We start from the raw sequence: 15,030 nt of genomic DNA, 5'->3' as shown, positions 1-15,030 counted from the left end.
TCTCTCTAGAGATGTTCGACCGGGTTCTGGCTAGGCCACTCAAGGAATTTCAGAGACTTGTCCCGAAGCCACTCCTGGGTCTTCTTGGTTATGTGCTTAGGGTCGTTGTCCTGCTGGAAGGAACACTTTCGCACCAGTCTAAGGTCCTGAGCGCTCTGGAGAAGGTTTTCATCAAGGATCTCTCTGTACTTTGATCAGTTCATCTTTCCCTCGATCCTGACTAGTCTCCCAGTCCCTGCCGCTGAAAAACATCCTCACAGCATGATGCTGCCACCACCATGCTTCACCGTAGGGATGGTGCCAGATTTCCTCCAGACGTGACACTTGGCAGTCAGGCCAAAAAGTTCCATCTACGTTTCATCAGATCAGAAAGCTTTCTCATGGCCAGATCAGAAAGTTTCTCATGGCCAGAGACCTTTTAGTGCCTTTTGGCAAACTCCATGCGGGCTGTCATGCGCCTTTTACTGACAGGTGTGGCCATTCCAAATCATGTCCAATCAATTGAATTTACCACAGGTGGACTCAAATCAGGTTGTAGAAACATCTCAAGGATGATCAATAGAAAACAGGATGCACCTGAGCTCAATTTTGAGTCTCATAGCAAAGGGTCTGAATACTTATGTAACAGTATTACTTTTTTGTCATTAAGGGGTATTGTGTGTAGATTGATGAGAATTTGTACTTTATCCATTTTAGAATAAGGCTGTAATGTAACAAAATGTCTAAAAAGGGAAGGGGTCCCAATACTTTCTGAATGCACTGTATCGCCAAGTTTTACTTTAACTTCTATTCAGTAATAGTCACAGGCATGTATTTGTAAAAAAAAAAAAAGATTAAAAAAAATTAGAAATCAGTTTCCAAATCATCTAATAGCATTTTAATTTCCTTCACCAAAACCCTGCAACAAAATGGGAACTCCTCTTCCCTTAATATCATAGTTTGTACTACTGTAATACAATTGACAGTATGTTAATGTAGTAAGTAGTCGTGTTAATTTGACAATAAAGTCAGTGAATATGAAGATATTGAAAAACGTTTTGTATTAAACTGTACCGTTCCATTTGATGAGATGTTATTGTCCTGTCAGACTTCTCCACATTGTTACACCATAGTCAGTCTCTACAGGGTGCTGGGAATTGTCTCCTCTCTTCTTCTCATCATTCTTCACATTGTGCATGGGCACAACTATCAGTCGAGAGCAACAATTCAGGTAAGATGTATTTCTGTATGATATTGTATACACTGAACAAAAATATAAACGCAACATGTAAAGTGTTGGTCCCATGTTTCATGAGTTGAAATAAAAGATCTCAGAAATGTTCCAAATGCACAAAAAGCTTAATTTCTCTCAAATGTTTTGCACAAATTTGTTTACATCCCTCATAGTGAGCATTTCTCCTTTGCCAAGATAATCCATCCACCTGACAGGTGTGGGATATCAATAAACTGATTAAACAGCATGATCAATACACAGGTGCACTTTGTGCTGGCCACTCTAAAATGTGCAGTTTTGTCACACAACACAATGCCACAGATGTCTCAAGTTTTGAGGGAGAGTGCATTTTGTCATGCTGAATGCCAGAGAATTTAATGTTAATTTGTATACCATAAGCCACCTCCAATGTCGTTTTAGAGAATTTGGCAGTACTTTCAAATGGCCTCACAACTGCAGATCAAGTGAAACCACGCCAGCCCAGGACCTCCACATCTGAAACCAGCCACCCAGACAGCTGATGAAACTGTGGGTTTGCACAACTGAAGAATTTCTGCACAAACTGACAGAAACCGTCTCAGGGAAGCTCATCTGCGTGCTCGTCGTCCTCACCAGGGTTTGGCAGTTAGTGGGCAAATGCTCACCTTCGATGGCCACTTGCATGCTGGAGAAGTGTGCTCTTCACAGATGAATCCCGGTTTCAACTGTACCGAGCAGATGGCGTCGTGTGGGTGAGCGGTTTGTTGATGTCAACACTTTGAACAGAATGACCCATGGTGGCAGTGAGGTTATGGTATGGGCATGCATAAGCTACGGACACCGAACACAATTGAATTTTATCGATGGCAATTTGAATGCACAGAGATAGCGTGACAAAATCCTGAGGCCCATTGTCATGCCATTCATCCACCGTCATCATCTCATGTTTCAACATGATATTGCATGGAAACTTCTCGCAAGAATCTGTACACAATTCCTAGAAGCTGAAAATGTCTCTATGGCCAGAATACTCACAAGACAAGTCACCCATTGAGAATGTTTGAGATGCTCTGGATCAACGTGTACGACAGCATGTTCCAGTTCCCGCAACTTTGCACAACCATTGAAGAGGAGTGGGACAACATTCTACAGATCAACTCTATGCGAAGGAGATGTGTCACGCTGCATGAAGCAAATGGTGGTCACACCGGATACTGACTGGTTTTCTGATCCATAACGGATCTGTAAGCAACAGATACATATCTGTATTTCCAGTCATGTGAAAACCATAGGTTAGGGCCGAATGAATTTATTTCAATTGACTGATTTCTTTACACATATGAACTGTAACTCAGTAAAATATTTGAAATTGTTGCATGTTGTGTTTATATTTCTGTTCAATGTAGTCACGTATGTGGCCTGAATCATAGTCAAAAGTAAAAAAAACAAACAAAAATGTCAAACAAAAAAAGCAGACTAACTGAAAGTGTTATCTGTGTTCATTCGTTTTTTATTCAGGCTAACTTGAGAAAAGTAACAGAAAATCCCCAAACTAAAGAAAGGAGGAGGGCTTTCATTGTGAAAACTGCAGTAAACCAACATTCAGAATAAAAGTGCTTTGAGAGATTCGGAGTGCTTCATACCTACTAGAAAGATGTTAAATGCAAAATGCATAAAACATATGTGTTTAGAGAAGCCTAGTGCTTCCATAAAGTGCTATCTATCCTTCAAGTACTGTCATGATGAAATGCTCTTCTTTCTCATCTTGTGCCACTGCCTCCAAACATCCAGTAGATGTGAGTGTTTACTTCAAATCTACCTGTCCTGTCACTCAGATAGTCTGTAGTTTTTCTCCTTCCTATTTAAACATCAGGTAGGCTGGAGTTAACTATACAAACACATTAGGTAGGAAACGTCGTTAACCAAATTATCTGTATCAACATTTTAAAAAGTAGTACAGGTCTCTATTGCCTCATGATGTCTCATACTGTAGAAGTGTATAATTGTGGGGGGTTTTCAGTTCACTAAAGTCCTAACTTTTTACTTACCAAAAACGACTACTGTCCTTTGTATTAAGAGTACATTAACATTTCATTGTAAAACGTTTGTTATGTCTTGCCATTACTCACTTGATTTCATCATGACTGAATCCAGCTACACTTAATTGAAAACTACTAAACCTTTTATTAAATCGTGTGTGAATTGGATGGAATGCAGATCCTTGTCACTCATCGGCCAGTGTTTTATTTCCCATTTAGAACTAAGTGGGAGCATAACTATTTTCCAATCCTTTAAAATACTGTTGTTGTAGAAAATGAACTGTTACAATAATAACAGCACATTCCATCTATTGTCGGAGTTTCATTCATTTCATGAAGGCTGCTGAGGTTAGGTGATCGGATGGGAACCTTTTTACTTTCGTGGTATGCTATTTAGTATATTGCACTATTGGGTGAAAAAGTCTGAATATAGAATCTGCTAGTGGTTTGTGATAAGCAAAGCACGGATTTGATCAAAGCGGTGTCTGTCCAAAAGCATATCAGGCTCAGAAAAACCAATCCTCGCAGAGAAAGAGAGCGAGAGAGAGATGCAGCTAAGGCTTAAACTACTGTGGTCAGCTTCTGTTCCGAAGGCTACAGTCCTACACATGTTACCTGTGACACTTTCTCATGTTACACAATCTGCAGTCTGCGCAGGAGCCTTCTCATTTTGGTCATTTAACATCATATTTGTTGTTGTTGCATTCAAGCAAAGTTTTTAAACATATGTTTTAGATATCTGTTCAAAAACACTAAGGGTTCCAGGGAAATGGTAAATTAGATAAGAGGTGATAAAATTTAAAAGAAAACAAAGACATTAATTTACAAGCCATATTGATTGATTGATTTGATTTTGGATAATACATTTCTTACAGTTTTAAAAGTACAAAGAATCCCAGAGGATGACACACAACAGTGTAAGAACACTTATTTCCAATGTGGTCTTCTGTGTAGGACAAAAACAGGACACAACACAAGAACATCCATGGAAATACACGGGCCAGTGGAGGCTGCTGAGGGGAGAACGGCTGATAATAATGTCTGGAACAAAGCAGATGGATTGGCATCAATCCATGTGTTTGATGTATTTCATACTATTCCACTCCAGCCAATACCACGAGCCCATCCTCCCCAATTAAGGTGCCACCTACCTCCTGTGACATGGGCCTATGATAAGTCCCTAACTGGCCTACACCATAATAAATACACAATCCATACAAAATTCAAGAATATTCAGTAATTTTCCTATTTAGACCTGTGCACTTTTTCCGACGGAAGGGATCTAACCTGACCTCTGAAAGTCTTTCTGGACTGGGACAGCTTAATGACTAATGGGAGACTACTCCACAGTTGAATTCCAATATCAAAGAAAGTACTTTGCAATTGCGGACACCGGCTCTTGCTTTATACATAAATAATCATCTGAAATGTTTTCAGTGGCAGTTCATAAGCATCTACATCATGACAAAATACAAGGAATTGTTATGCAATTTCTTTGTCAAAATCTGATTGGAGAACGGTATTTGTGCGTCTCCCAAAATTGATATGGTCCAAAGTCGCATACTGGACCTCCTGTGGAACGATCAACACCAGGAAGTTAATTCTCAAGGGTTCAGAAATAGGTACAGTATAGTTGATGCTTTATATTCAAGTATACAAAACTGCTTTAAAACTTTATGTGGACTGAATTAATACTGCAAATGTAAACCAGGCTCTCATATGTGAGGATTCATACCACAGAAGTGATATTACGTCAGTCAATCAATACATTCACAATTGAGATAACTGAGTAATCTAAAACAATCACTCTAGGGGTGAAAGTAGGTTTAGCCTCAATTCATTTGAGTTTGTTTACAAATATAATCCATGTACAAATGTCAATGTGTATTTACACAACCAGGTATATCACCTATAAGTACTGTATTTTCACTATACTTAACAAGTAATACACCAGTACGAGACATTTCAGAGCAGTATGTTCGGATCATAACATTAGTGTTTTTTCAACATGAATACACTATGGGGCCTTTCCTGAAAAAATATTAAAATATTAACTAAAAACCATGTTCAATGGAAAATGTCCATATTACATGTTTGTTTTTTTTTGTCAAGGACTATTGGCTGAATCTATTCCCAGTAAACTGTCCCCAAGAGTTAAATTGGGCCGAAATGGAGATAAAAAATGAGTTCCACCACCTTTACTATGTGAGAAAATCTGATAGCATGGCAATGGAATATAAAATCATGCAACATTTAAAAAAAAAAAAATTTAGCACGACCAAAAATGATAGTTTAACCCAAATACAATAGTTACTTACCGAGAACGATGATCTAACTGGCCTTCTTGCTTCTCCACGTGTCCCTGCAAACGTCAGAACTCAGAACATAAACACCATGACATCCACCGACAAACTACTTCAAAAAGACTTGGAATCCTTCAATCAACCGACCCTGCATACGCCATCAAGAGACGCTGTGAAAACTAAGGGTGTCTAAGTGCTACAATGGTACACAATGTGTTTCTCTACGACTTATTTTGAGCAATTTGGCGAACAAATAATATTTAATTAAAGCGCATTCATTCAATCTATTTCAACTGAATAGTTAAAAAGATAATGAAAGCGCTAAAACATTTCCGCCACTAAATACCTCCAAGTTGATAAGAGCCATCTTGAAATCCTTCTAAAGTAGTCAGCTGTTGTATTTGATTAATTAATCCTAAAATTGAAAAAAATAATAATAATTACCAGATTGATCCCATCTGTTCTCAGTGCCTGTGCCTCTTTGTCTGAAATTAAAACAGAGGATTTCACACTCTAGCAATCACAGACTTTTCTATAATCCAATGTTGGATTGAATGTCAGACTCAAACCTTGTATCTGCATCAATAACCACAGGATGCCCTATAGGAAAAAACAATAAAAATAACACATTTAATATCCAGGTTGAAGAAAGCATCATGATTCAGTGATAATTTTTTGTTGTCCATGGCCATTTGTTAACATTGACTCTCTGATCTCAAAAGCAGGTGGAGTCGACTGCTGTCTAAACGTAGCAGACACTTGCCATAAAGGTCACTGTAACCACTACAGAGAGCCTGACTTGTGTGAAAGAGGGGAAAGAGGAACTAAGTCAAGAATTATCAACAGATTTTAATTCTCAACATTCCTGTGCAAGAGAAAATACAGGCCTTCGAAATCCGATTTTTATTCCATTTCCTCAGAAAATGACCTAATGGAATAAAATATTTTCTCCCATATTTAGCCACCTATTCTATGGTGTAACAAAACAAAAGAACTTGACCCATATAGGTCTGACCACTGAACTGGCTTACCTACATGACTACCCATAACCATAGGCATCACAACGTGCACTTAGTGTTTTGAGTGGATACTAGTAAGTTATTAAAAAAAGACTACATCTTGTAAATGTATATCCTGCATGTACCAATTGATGGGGCATGTTTCCCCTAAATTACAATGGTCGTAACATCCTTTTCTGAGAACTATGGTATAAATTGTCTTGCACAAGATCATTTGGTGTTTGTTATACAGTATTGGCCCATTACCCATTGATTTGATCTTACCACGGTGCAGACACACAGCGATAGTGACAGCAACTATTAGTGTGAGGAGAGCAGCTGCAGAGGCCCCATACATCAACATTGTGCACATGGCATTGGAATCTATGGTGAAAATAAAGACAACGTCTAAATAAAGATAGTTTCAAGTTATATCTTTGTTTTCAGTGTTAAATCCCTTACTGAAAGAACAGGTGCAAAAGCTTAGTAAATCTGGGTCTAATGCAATTACCATTTTTCTGCAGCAGTGTTTTGGTGATATTTTTCCCCTCAAACTCCACCACACATGTAAACTCTGCTCGTCTGTCCCACTCCTGTGCCTGGACAATAATCTGGTTCCTAGTGAACTCTGTGGCTGAATCACTGTTGTCTGTCCAGGTGGAGTCAGTGAGTCCACTCTCTTCTCTCCCGTCTATGAGCCAGAACACACGGACCTGAGACGGGACCACTTCCAACACCAAACACAGCAGAGGGATGAAGATGCGGTCAACCTCTGGCGAAGAGACGATTTGGATGGTTGGGGCTTTAGTGCTGTTCCCTACCCTTTCTCTCTCTAAGGACAAAATGGTCATCATTTAATATTTAACATCATTTAACATGTTTTTTAAAGAAAAGCACATGTTTTGTCCATTAAAATAACATCAAATTGATCAGAAATACAGTGTAGACATTGTTAATGTTGTAAATGACTATTGTAGCTGGAAACGTCAGATTTTTTTATGGAATATCTACATAGGCGTACAGAGGCCCATTATCAGCAACCATCACTCCTGTGTTCCAACGGCACGTTGTGTTAGCTAATGAAAGTTTCTCATTTTAAAAAGGCTAATTGATCATTAGAAAACACTTTTGCAATTTTTGCAACAGTTGAAAACTGTTGTGCTGTTTAAAGAAGCAATAAAATTGTCCTTCTTTAGATTAGTTGAGTATCTAGAGCATCAGCATTTGTGGGTTCGATTACAGGCTCAAAATGCCCAGAAACAAAGTACTTTCTTCTGAAACTTGTCAGTCTATTCTTGTTCTGAGAAATGAAGGCTATTCCATGCAAGAAATTGCCAAGAAATTGAAGATTTCGTACAACGCTGTGTATTAGTCACAGAACAGAACAGCACAAACTGGAGCTAACCAGAATAGAAAGAGGAGTGGGAAGCTTGTGGAAACGTTTGACCCAAGTTAAACAATTTAAAGGCAATGCTACCAAATAGTAACTGAGTGTATGTAAACATCTGACCCACTGGGAATGTCATGAAAGGAAAAAGCTGAAATAAATCACTCTTAACTATTATTCTGACATTTCACATTTTTAAAATAAAGTGGTGATCCTAACTATTTCTTTTTTTTCTACATCGTATAATAATAGTGAAGAAATCAAAACCATGAAATAAAACATATGGAATCAAGTAGTAACAAAAAAGTGTTAAACAAATCAAAATATGTTTTATATCTGAAATTCTTTAAAGTAGCCACCTTTTGCCCTGATGACAGCTTTGTACACTCTTGACATTCTCTCAACTAGTTTCATGAGGAATGCTTCTCCAACAGTCTTGAAGGACTTCCCACACATGCTGAGCACTTATTGGATGATTTTCTTTTACTCTGCAGTCCAACTCATCCCAAACCAGCTTAATTGGGTTGAGGTCAGGGGATTGTGGAGGCCAGGTCATCTGATGCAGCACCATCCCTCTCCTTCTTGGTCAAATAGCACTTACACAGCCTGGAGGTGTGTTGGGTCATTGTCCTTTGAAAAACAAATGGCGCTAACCAGACGGGATGGTGTATCGCTGATTCACGCAGTCTCCTCTGAACAATTGATGTTGAGATGGGTCTGTTCCTTGAACTCTGCAAAGCATTTATTTGGGCTGCAATCTAAGGTGCAGTAAACTCTAATGAACTTATCCTCTGCAGCAGAGGTAACTCTGGGTCTTCCCTTCCTGTGGCGGTCCTCATGACAGCCAGTTTCATCATAGCGCTTGATGGTTTTTGTAACTGCACTTGAAGAAACTTTTAAAGTTCTTCATGTCTTAAAGTAATGATGGAGTATTGTTTCTGTTTGCTTATTTGAACTGTTCTTGCCATAATATGGACTTGGTATTTTACCAAATAGGGCTATCTTTTGTATACCACCCCTACTTTGTCACAAGACAACTGATTGGCTGAAATCCATTAAGGAAAGAAATTCCACAAATAAACTTTTAACAAGGCACACCTGTTAATTGAAGTGCATTCCAGGTGACTACCTCATTAAGCTGGCTGAGAGAATGCCAAGAGTGTGCAAAGCTGTCATCAAGGCAATGGGTGGGCTACTTTGAAGAATCTCAAATATATATTTTGATTTGTTTAATAACACTTTTTTGGTTAATACATGATTCCATATGTGTTACTTCATAATTTTGATATCTTCACAAAATAAAGAAAAACCCTGGAAAGAGTAGGTGCCTAAACTTTTATCTGGTACTATATATATTGTTTAATTTAGATGTAACATTCCGTTTTGTGTTTATTTTTTAAAGGTTTATATCATTATATACATTTTAGTTTTTTAGCAAAATATATTTGTTCTAGTTTAGTAAACTTTGTAAATAAATATGAATATACAAGACATTAAATTACCTGTCAAAATAATAACCTTAGAACCATTGCCAGAGTACACCATTTTGGAGTGAACAGCCAAACAGTAGTACATGCCAGAGTCGCTCACATTTGCATTGGTGATTGTGACGGAACATAGGTTGTCCTGTTCCTGGTCCGTTGAAATGTTATCAACCGTTAAGGGTGTACTCATGCTGTGTGTTCCAGTCCTGGGGTCCACTTTTATCCAACTCACAGAGAAGCAGTAGGTGATAATCTCACTCAAATGGCATTTCAAGGTCACTGTATCACCAGCTTTCACCATCACCACTCCAGGTGTCTGGGTTATAATTGATGCGTGTGTAGCTAAAAACAGAAGTAGGAATAACAAGAATTTAACATATATTTAATCTAATTACTGTTTAGCATGTTTGGTGCATTTTCATAACTTTGTCAACTTTTTTTTCATGAATATACCAAGCATGGATGCCGAACAGAAAAAAAAGCTTAAATCACTGTCCACTTGTAAACAATATTTCGAAATTGAATCTTATTGGCCTGCTTTGTCTAACCTAAGATTTTAATTATCTTGAAATTGCTTGATTATAACATGAACAAAACTAAATTATAAACAGGTTATAGAGTTAATGACATAATGTATTTCAGATCACTGTTTCATCTCACATAAGTTAATGAAAAAGTTATAACGTAGGCAGACTAGAACACTGTGGATATTTCTTGAAATAAATGAATGTAGGCCTATTTAGAGTAATGATGAAACAGTCTAAAGCCCTCACTGTCACCATGAGTTAGCGTTAGCCTAGCTGAATGTACCTTTTCTACATTAATTATCGACACATTGTCAACGTGTGCAGAATATAGTGTCATACTTGCCTTTCAAGACATAGCTCCAGCACAGAAGAAGTAGCAGGGGGCCTGGCATTTTAGTTTCACTCAATTTGAAGGGCATCATCACTTTGAGTCCGTTGAGCAACCTTTACGAGATGAAGATGTCTTGCCCATAGGCCGAGCCTACATCTCAAAAAGCGAGACCGCCGTGACAACATTTCACCGGAAATAAACACATGAAAAGTCCTGCGTTATAACTCAAACTGTGAGCAAGAAAAGATAGGTCAGATTCCAGCAAAGACAACAACAAAACATGTTTTTCGAATGAATGCGAGAAGATTGAGAAGATTGCACCGACCTACCTTTTTTTTCTCACGCTAAGAACATATTATAGGCCTAGTTTTCTGTAAAGTAGTACAGGCCGAAACTACCTTTTGTGAATTGTATTTGACATGGTCTTAATTCAATATTAATATTAGGCTATTTCATCATTATTATATTTGATCTTATCAATAATCCTCGTTTTTAAACAATGCATCACTAAAAACGTTAGGTCAGAGGCCTGTATGCCTATATAGTATTGGTACATACATAATAATAATATAGTTATTATAATTGTTAACATTGCCTAATTATATGAACTTAATATAATTTACTTTATTCATGGCTCTGTATGCAACTAATGATGATTCCAAGCCAAATCCAATTTACAAACTTGCATTATAGGCTGTTTTATTTCCAGAAGGGAATAAAGAAAAAAGTAGAACAAAACAAGTTTAAGGGAAACATTACATAGCCTACATTCAAATACAGACAGTTACGTGCTTCATAATGCTTATTGTTGTCTTATTTAACAAAACAACAGTTGCAATGTTTAATTTGAACACACTAAATTGGCAATAGTTCATATTCAAGTGGGGGAAAACAACATTGTATTGAATAGGCCTTGCCTATCATTGAAAAAAACGAAGAGCTACATACAGATCAAATGGCCAGAGTAACAATATATTCAGCCGTGTTTGTGCTTATGTTCGTAAACTCCTGCCATTCATTTCTAACGTTGCTTGCCTTGATCTAACCACAAAGGGCGCAAGCGACGTTGCAACCCAGCGAGGAAAAATTGCTTGTCTCCGCGTCTACACAAACTACCTGTTTACCATTGTGGTTTCTAGACCACCAAGCCCATGGAAACTCTTGAGATTGTCATGCACACTATGGTTTCATTGCTGAACATGTCAGTCGGAACATCTGTCCGGAAATCGCCAAAGGAGTTTGATGAAATTACAATAAAATGTTGTAGGCTAAAACACAAGAGATTCATGGAAATTGCCGAAGTAAAACTGAAAATATGTCTAACGGAGGATTTTGTCTTCACGGTAAAGGCAAAGGCGGCATGGCGATGGAGCTAAATGCGTTGATGCTGCAGTCATGCGTAAAAAGAAACGTTCGCAGTCTTGGTGAAAAATGTCAGCATTTACAGCACAACTATGCTATGAGTTTGTGGCTTTCAATAGTTAATATTTTGCATCAAGTCTTTAATGCAGTGTTTGACGGATGAATGAATGATTAAGAGGACCACAATGGAAATAAGTCCCAGACTTTGTGTTATCCTCGTGCTTGTTTTTTTTTTTGTTTTTTTTTTTAATGGTCGAATGAATAAACTAAACTAAACCTGATGCTGAACTGTGAACTCCAATAATTTCCCCATAACATTCACGTAGATGCTTCTAGTTGTTAGGAATTAGATTAAAATAAAAAACATTTGGATTTACAATGATTAGGGGTGAATTTGAAGATATTTCAATCTATTTAAAAAATACAAGTGCTTTACCTTTATTTAACTAGGCAAGTCAGTTAAGAACGAAATTCTTATTTACAATGACGCTGGGCCAATTGTGCGCTGCCATATGGTACTCCAAATCACAGCTGGTTGTGATACAGCCTGGTGTATGGATCAAATGCATTATAGACCCACAATTGGCACAAACAAGCACGTTCAAATGCCAATGCCCGCGCGCCCTCTTTTGCTAAACATTTACTCTATTCTGACTAGTCTCCCATTCCATGCTGCTGAAAAACATCCCCACAGCATGATGCTGCCACCACCATGCTTCACTGTAGGGATGGTGCCAGGTTTCCTCCAGACGTGACGCTTGTCATTCAGGCCAAAGATTTGTTTTCATCAGATCAGAGAATCTTGTTTCTCATGGTCTGAGAGTCTTTAGGTGCCTTTTGGCAAACTCCAAGCGGGCTGTCATGTGTCTTTTACTGAGGAGTCGCTTCCGTCTGGCCACTCTACCATAAAGGCCTGATTGGTGGAGTGTTGCAGAGATGGTTGTCCTTCTGGAAGGTTTTCCCATCTCCACAGAGGAACTCTGGAGCCCTGTCAGGGTGACCATTGGGTTATTGGTTACCTCCCTCACCAAAGCCCTTCTCCCCCAATTGCTCAGTTTGGCCGGGCGGCAAACTCTAGGAAGTCTTGGTGGTCCAAACTTCTTCCAATTAAGAATGATGGAGGCCACTGTATCTTGGGGACCTTCAATGCTGCAGACTTTTTTTGCTACCCTTCCCCAAATCTCTGAGCTCTACGGACAATTCCTTTGACCTCATGACTTGGTTTTTGCTCTGACATGCACTGCCAACAGCAGGACCTTTTATAGACAGCTGTGTGCCTTTCCAAATAATTTCCAACCAATTGAATTCACTACAGGTGGACTCCAATCAAGTTGTAGAAACATCTCAAGGATGATCAATGGAAACAAGATGCACCTGAGCTCAATTTCGAGTCTCATAGCAAAGGGTCTGGATACCTATGTACTGTAAATAAGATATTTCTGTTTTTTATTTATGAAAGAAAAAGAAATGTGCAAAAAATTCTAAAAATCTGTTTTTGCTTTGTCATTATGGGGTAATATATGTAGATTGATGAGAAAAACCATTTAATTAATTTTAGAATAAGGCTATAATGTAACACAATACGGAAAGAAATGAAGCAGTATGAATACTTTCCAAATGCACTGTATATTGGAAAGCTTTTGAACCAAGCATGCCATGAATATGGTATATTCTGAATCAGGGGTGGATGGAGAACAATCCACACCTTAAAAATAAATACTCCTACTAATAATAATAGATTTCCGAATGCACTGTATGTTGAAAATTCTGTGACTATTCAGTCAATAGCTCTTACACAAAACATGCCATGATTAGAACAATGATATATTCTGAATCAGGGGAAGATGGAGAAAATTACCCCCCCCCCCCCCCCAAAAAAAAAAATGCAATGAAAAATGTTATTGAACAATAACAAAAACATTCTCCATCCTCGCCTGATTCAGAATATATAACTATCATAGTCATGGCATGCTTTGTGTAAGAGCTATTGAGAGAGAAAACCACCAATATCCACCGAATGTCCAATATAAAACACATTTTACCTCGGTACAAGACCAGCAATTACGCATGTGTTGTAGCTTATATATAACTGTGGCTAAAACTGGACCCCTCAAGCTAATAAAGCCTAAATGTCAGGATCAATACTTTAGATGACAATAAATAGACCGGTTTAAGAAGGAGCCAATAATGAACAGTCTAAACAAGCGGTGCAAGCGTTGTGTCAATAATATAGTTCTAGGGGGTAACTCCCCCCCCGTAATTCACATTAAGACCACAAGATATTACCAAATAATTTCCCCAACACTTTCCCTGGCTGCCACTCATCTTGCTCAACCAAAAATGGCCTGTGTCATCACAACTTTTGGAGATATTTCAACAAAACGCGTGTGGTAAGTTGATCTAATTTGTTTCAATTTAGAAAAAGTTGTAGATATATTCCACTGAAGTTTGATCTATAATTGTTTAAAAAATATATAAAAGTAGGAAAGCCTTAAGATAAATAATCCATTTGTTTAGAGAGAACATTCTTGATATATTTTTACTAAAGTAATAATATGTTGGATGAGTGTGTTGAGGGCAAGTCAAGGGTAACTGGCCCCTTTTTGGTTATGAATGAGTTTCTACCTGTCATTTAGACAATGACTAGGCCAGTTAGCGGTAGTTTATGCTAACTTGAATTGTGCTCCAATTTTACTTGGGATAGCTGTATTTGTTACCTATGTACAAGTTAGAATTGTGCAATAGCAGAGCATAAGAGCGTTGCCACATCAATGTTACACTGAATCAATTAGTTAAGTTATTGTTATTAAATGTTATATTCCATTCCAATAGTATATTCAAATGAATATTGTTTTTAATTCATAAAAAAATATTGAAAACCTTTTGTTCCTGAATGTAATTTTAAAGACTGCTTGGATCTAATATCTTGCATTATTCAAATACTATTTAGTGCAAGTGTACTAATGGTGACATGTGCAACACCACCCTCCCATATTTTATTTAAATAATAAAATAAGACAACTCGACTTAGCTTTTAAGTATTACTTACTAAAGAACAAAAAGGGGTGGGGGGGTGAGAGTTTTTTTTTTTAAACGCCCCTTTTCTAAAAACAACATTTCATGAAATAACTAAAATAATGTAGGCATTTATTTACATGACCTTTATCCACATACCAATTTTTCTCCAAACATTGCTTTTTTGTGTCAGCAATTAGAAATTGTTCTTAGTGTGGGCTAGTTACCCCCTATTACCCTAACCGTTTCGTCCTCACGATTATCCCTTGAGAAATTCTTCATTTGGGATTTCCTCAGCATTGATAGGGCGAGATATGTTTTAGCAGTCGTTAAACTGCCTAGTTCAAAATTGCCGCCGGTATAGGCATGTAACGCCCATCTGACTGTCCAAG

At 37.8% G+C, this 15,030-nt stretch overlaps 1 protein-coding gene and 1 gene segment (V, D, J or C); one reads left to right on the top strand and one right to left on the bottom strand.

Annotated features, from left to right (window-relative positions):
• Positions 1-2,681: 2,681 nt before the first annotated feature.
• LOC110488265 lies at positions 2,682-9,736 on the bottom strand. The segment is given in 7 exon segments: positions 2,682-4,803; positions 5,550-5,593; positions 5,979-6,019; positions 6,104-6,134; positions 6,818-6,916; positions 7,044-7,364; positions 9,422-9,736. Coding segments are annotated over 7 exon segments (909 nt in total).
• A 4,191-nt stretch (positions 9,737-13,927) lies between these two features.
• The window catches only part of LOC110488263 (semaphorin-4A), a 61,799-nt gene continuing 60,696 nt past the window's right edge, over positions 13,928-15,030 (top strand). The window contains exon 1 of the mRNA XM_021560417.2: positions 13,928-14,013. The gene's annotated coding sequence lies outside the window, so the exon portion shown is untranslated. The remainder of the gene's footprint in view (positions 14,014-15,030) is intronic.

This window comes from Oncorhynchus mykiss, chromosome 32, assembly GCF_013265735.2.
Source record: "Oncorhynchus mykiss isolate Arlee chromosome 32, USDA_OmykA_1.1, whole genome shotgun sequence".
In the NCBI taxonomy this organism is placed as follows: Eukaryota; Metazoa; Chordata; class Actinopteri; order Salmoniformes; family Salmonidae; genus Oncorhynchus; species Oncorhynchus mykiss.
The sequence above is the reverse complement of the archived record's forward strand: the minus strand, read 5'-3'. Positions and strand labels throughout refer to the sequence as shown.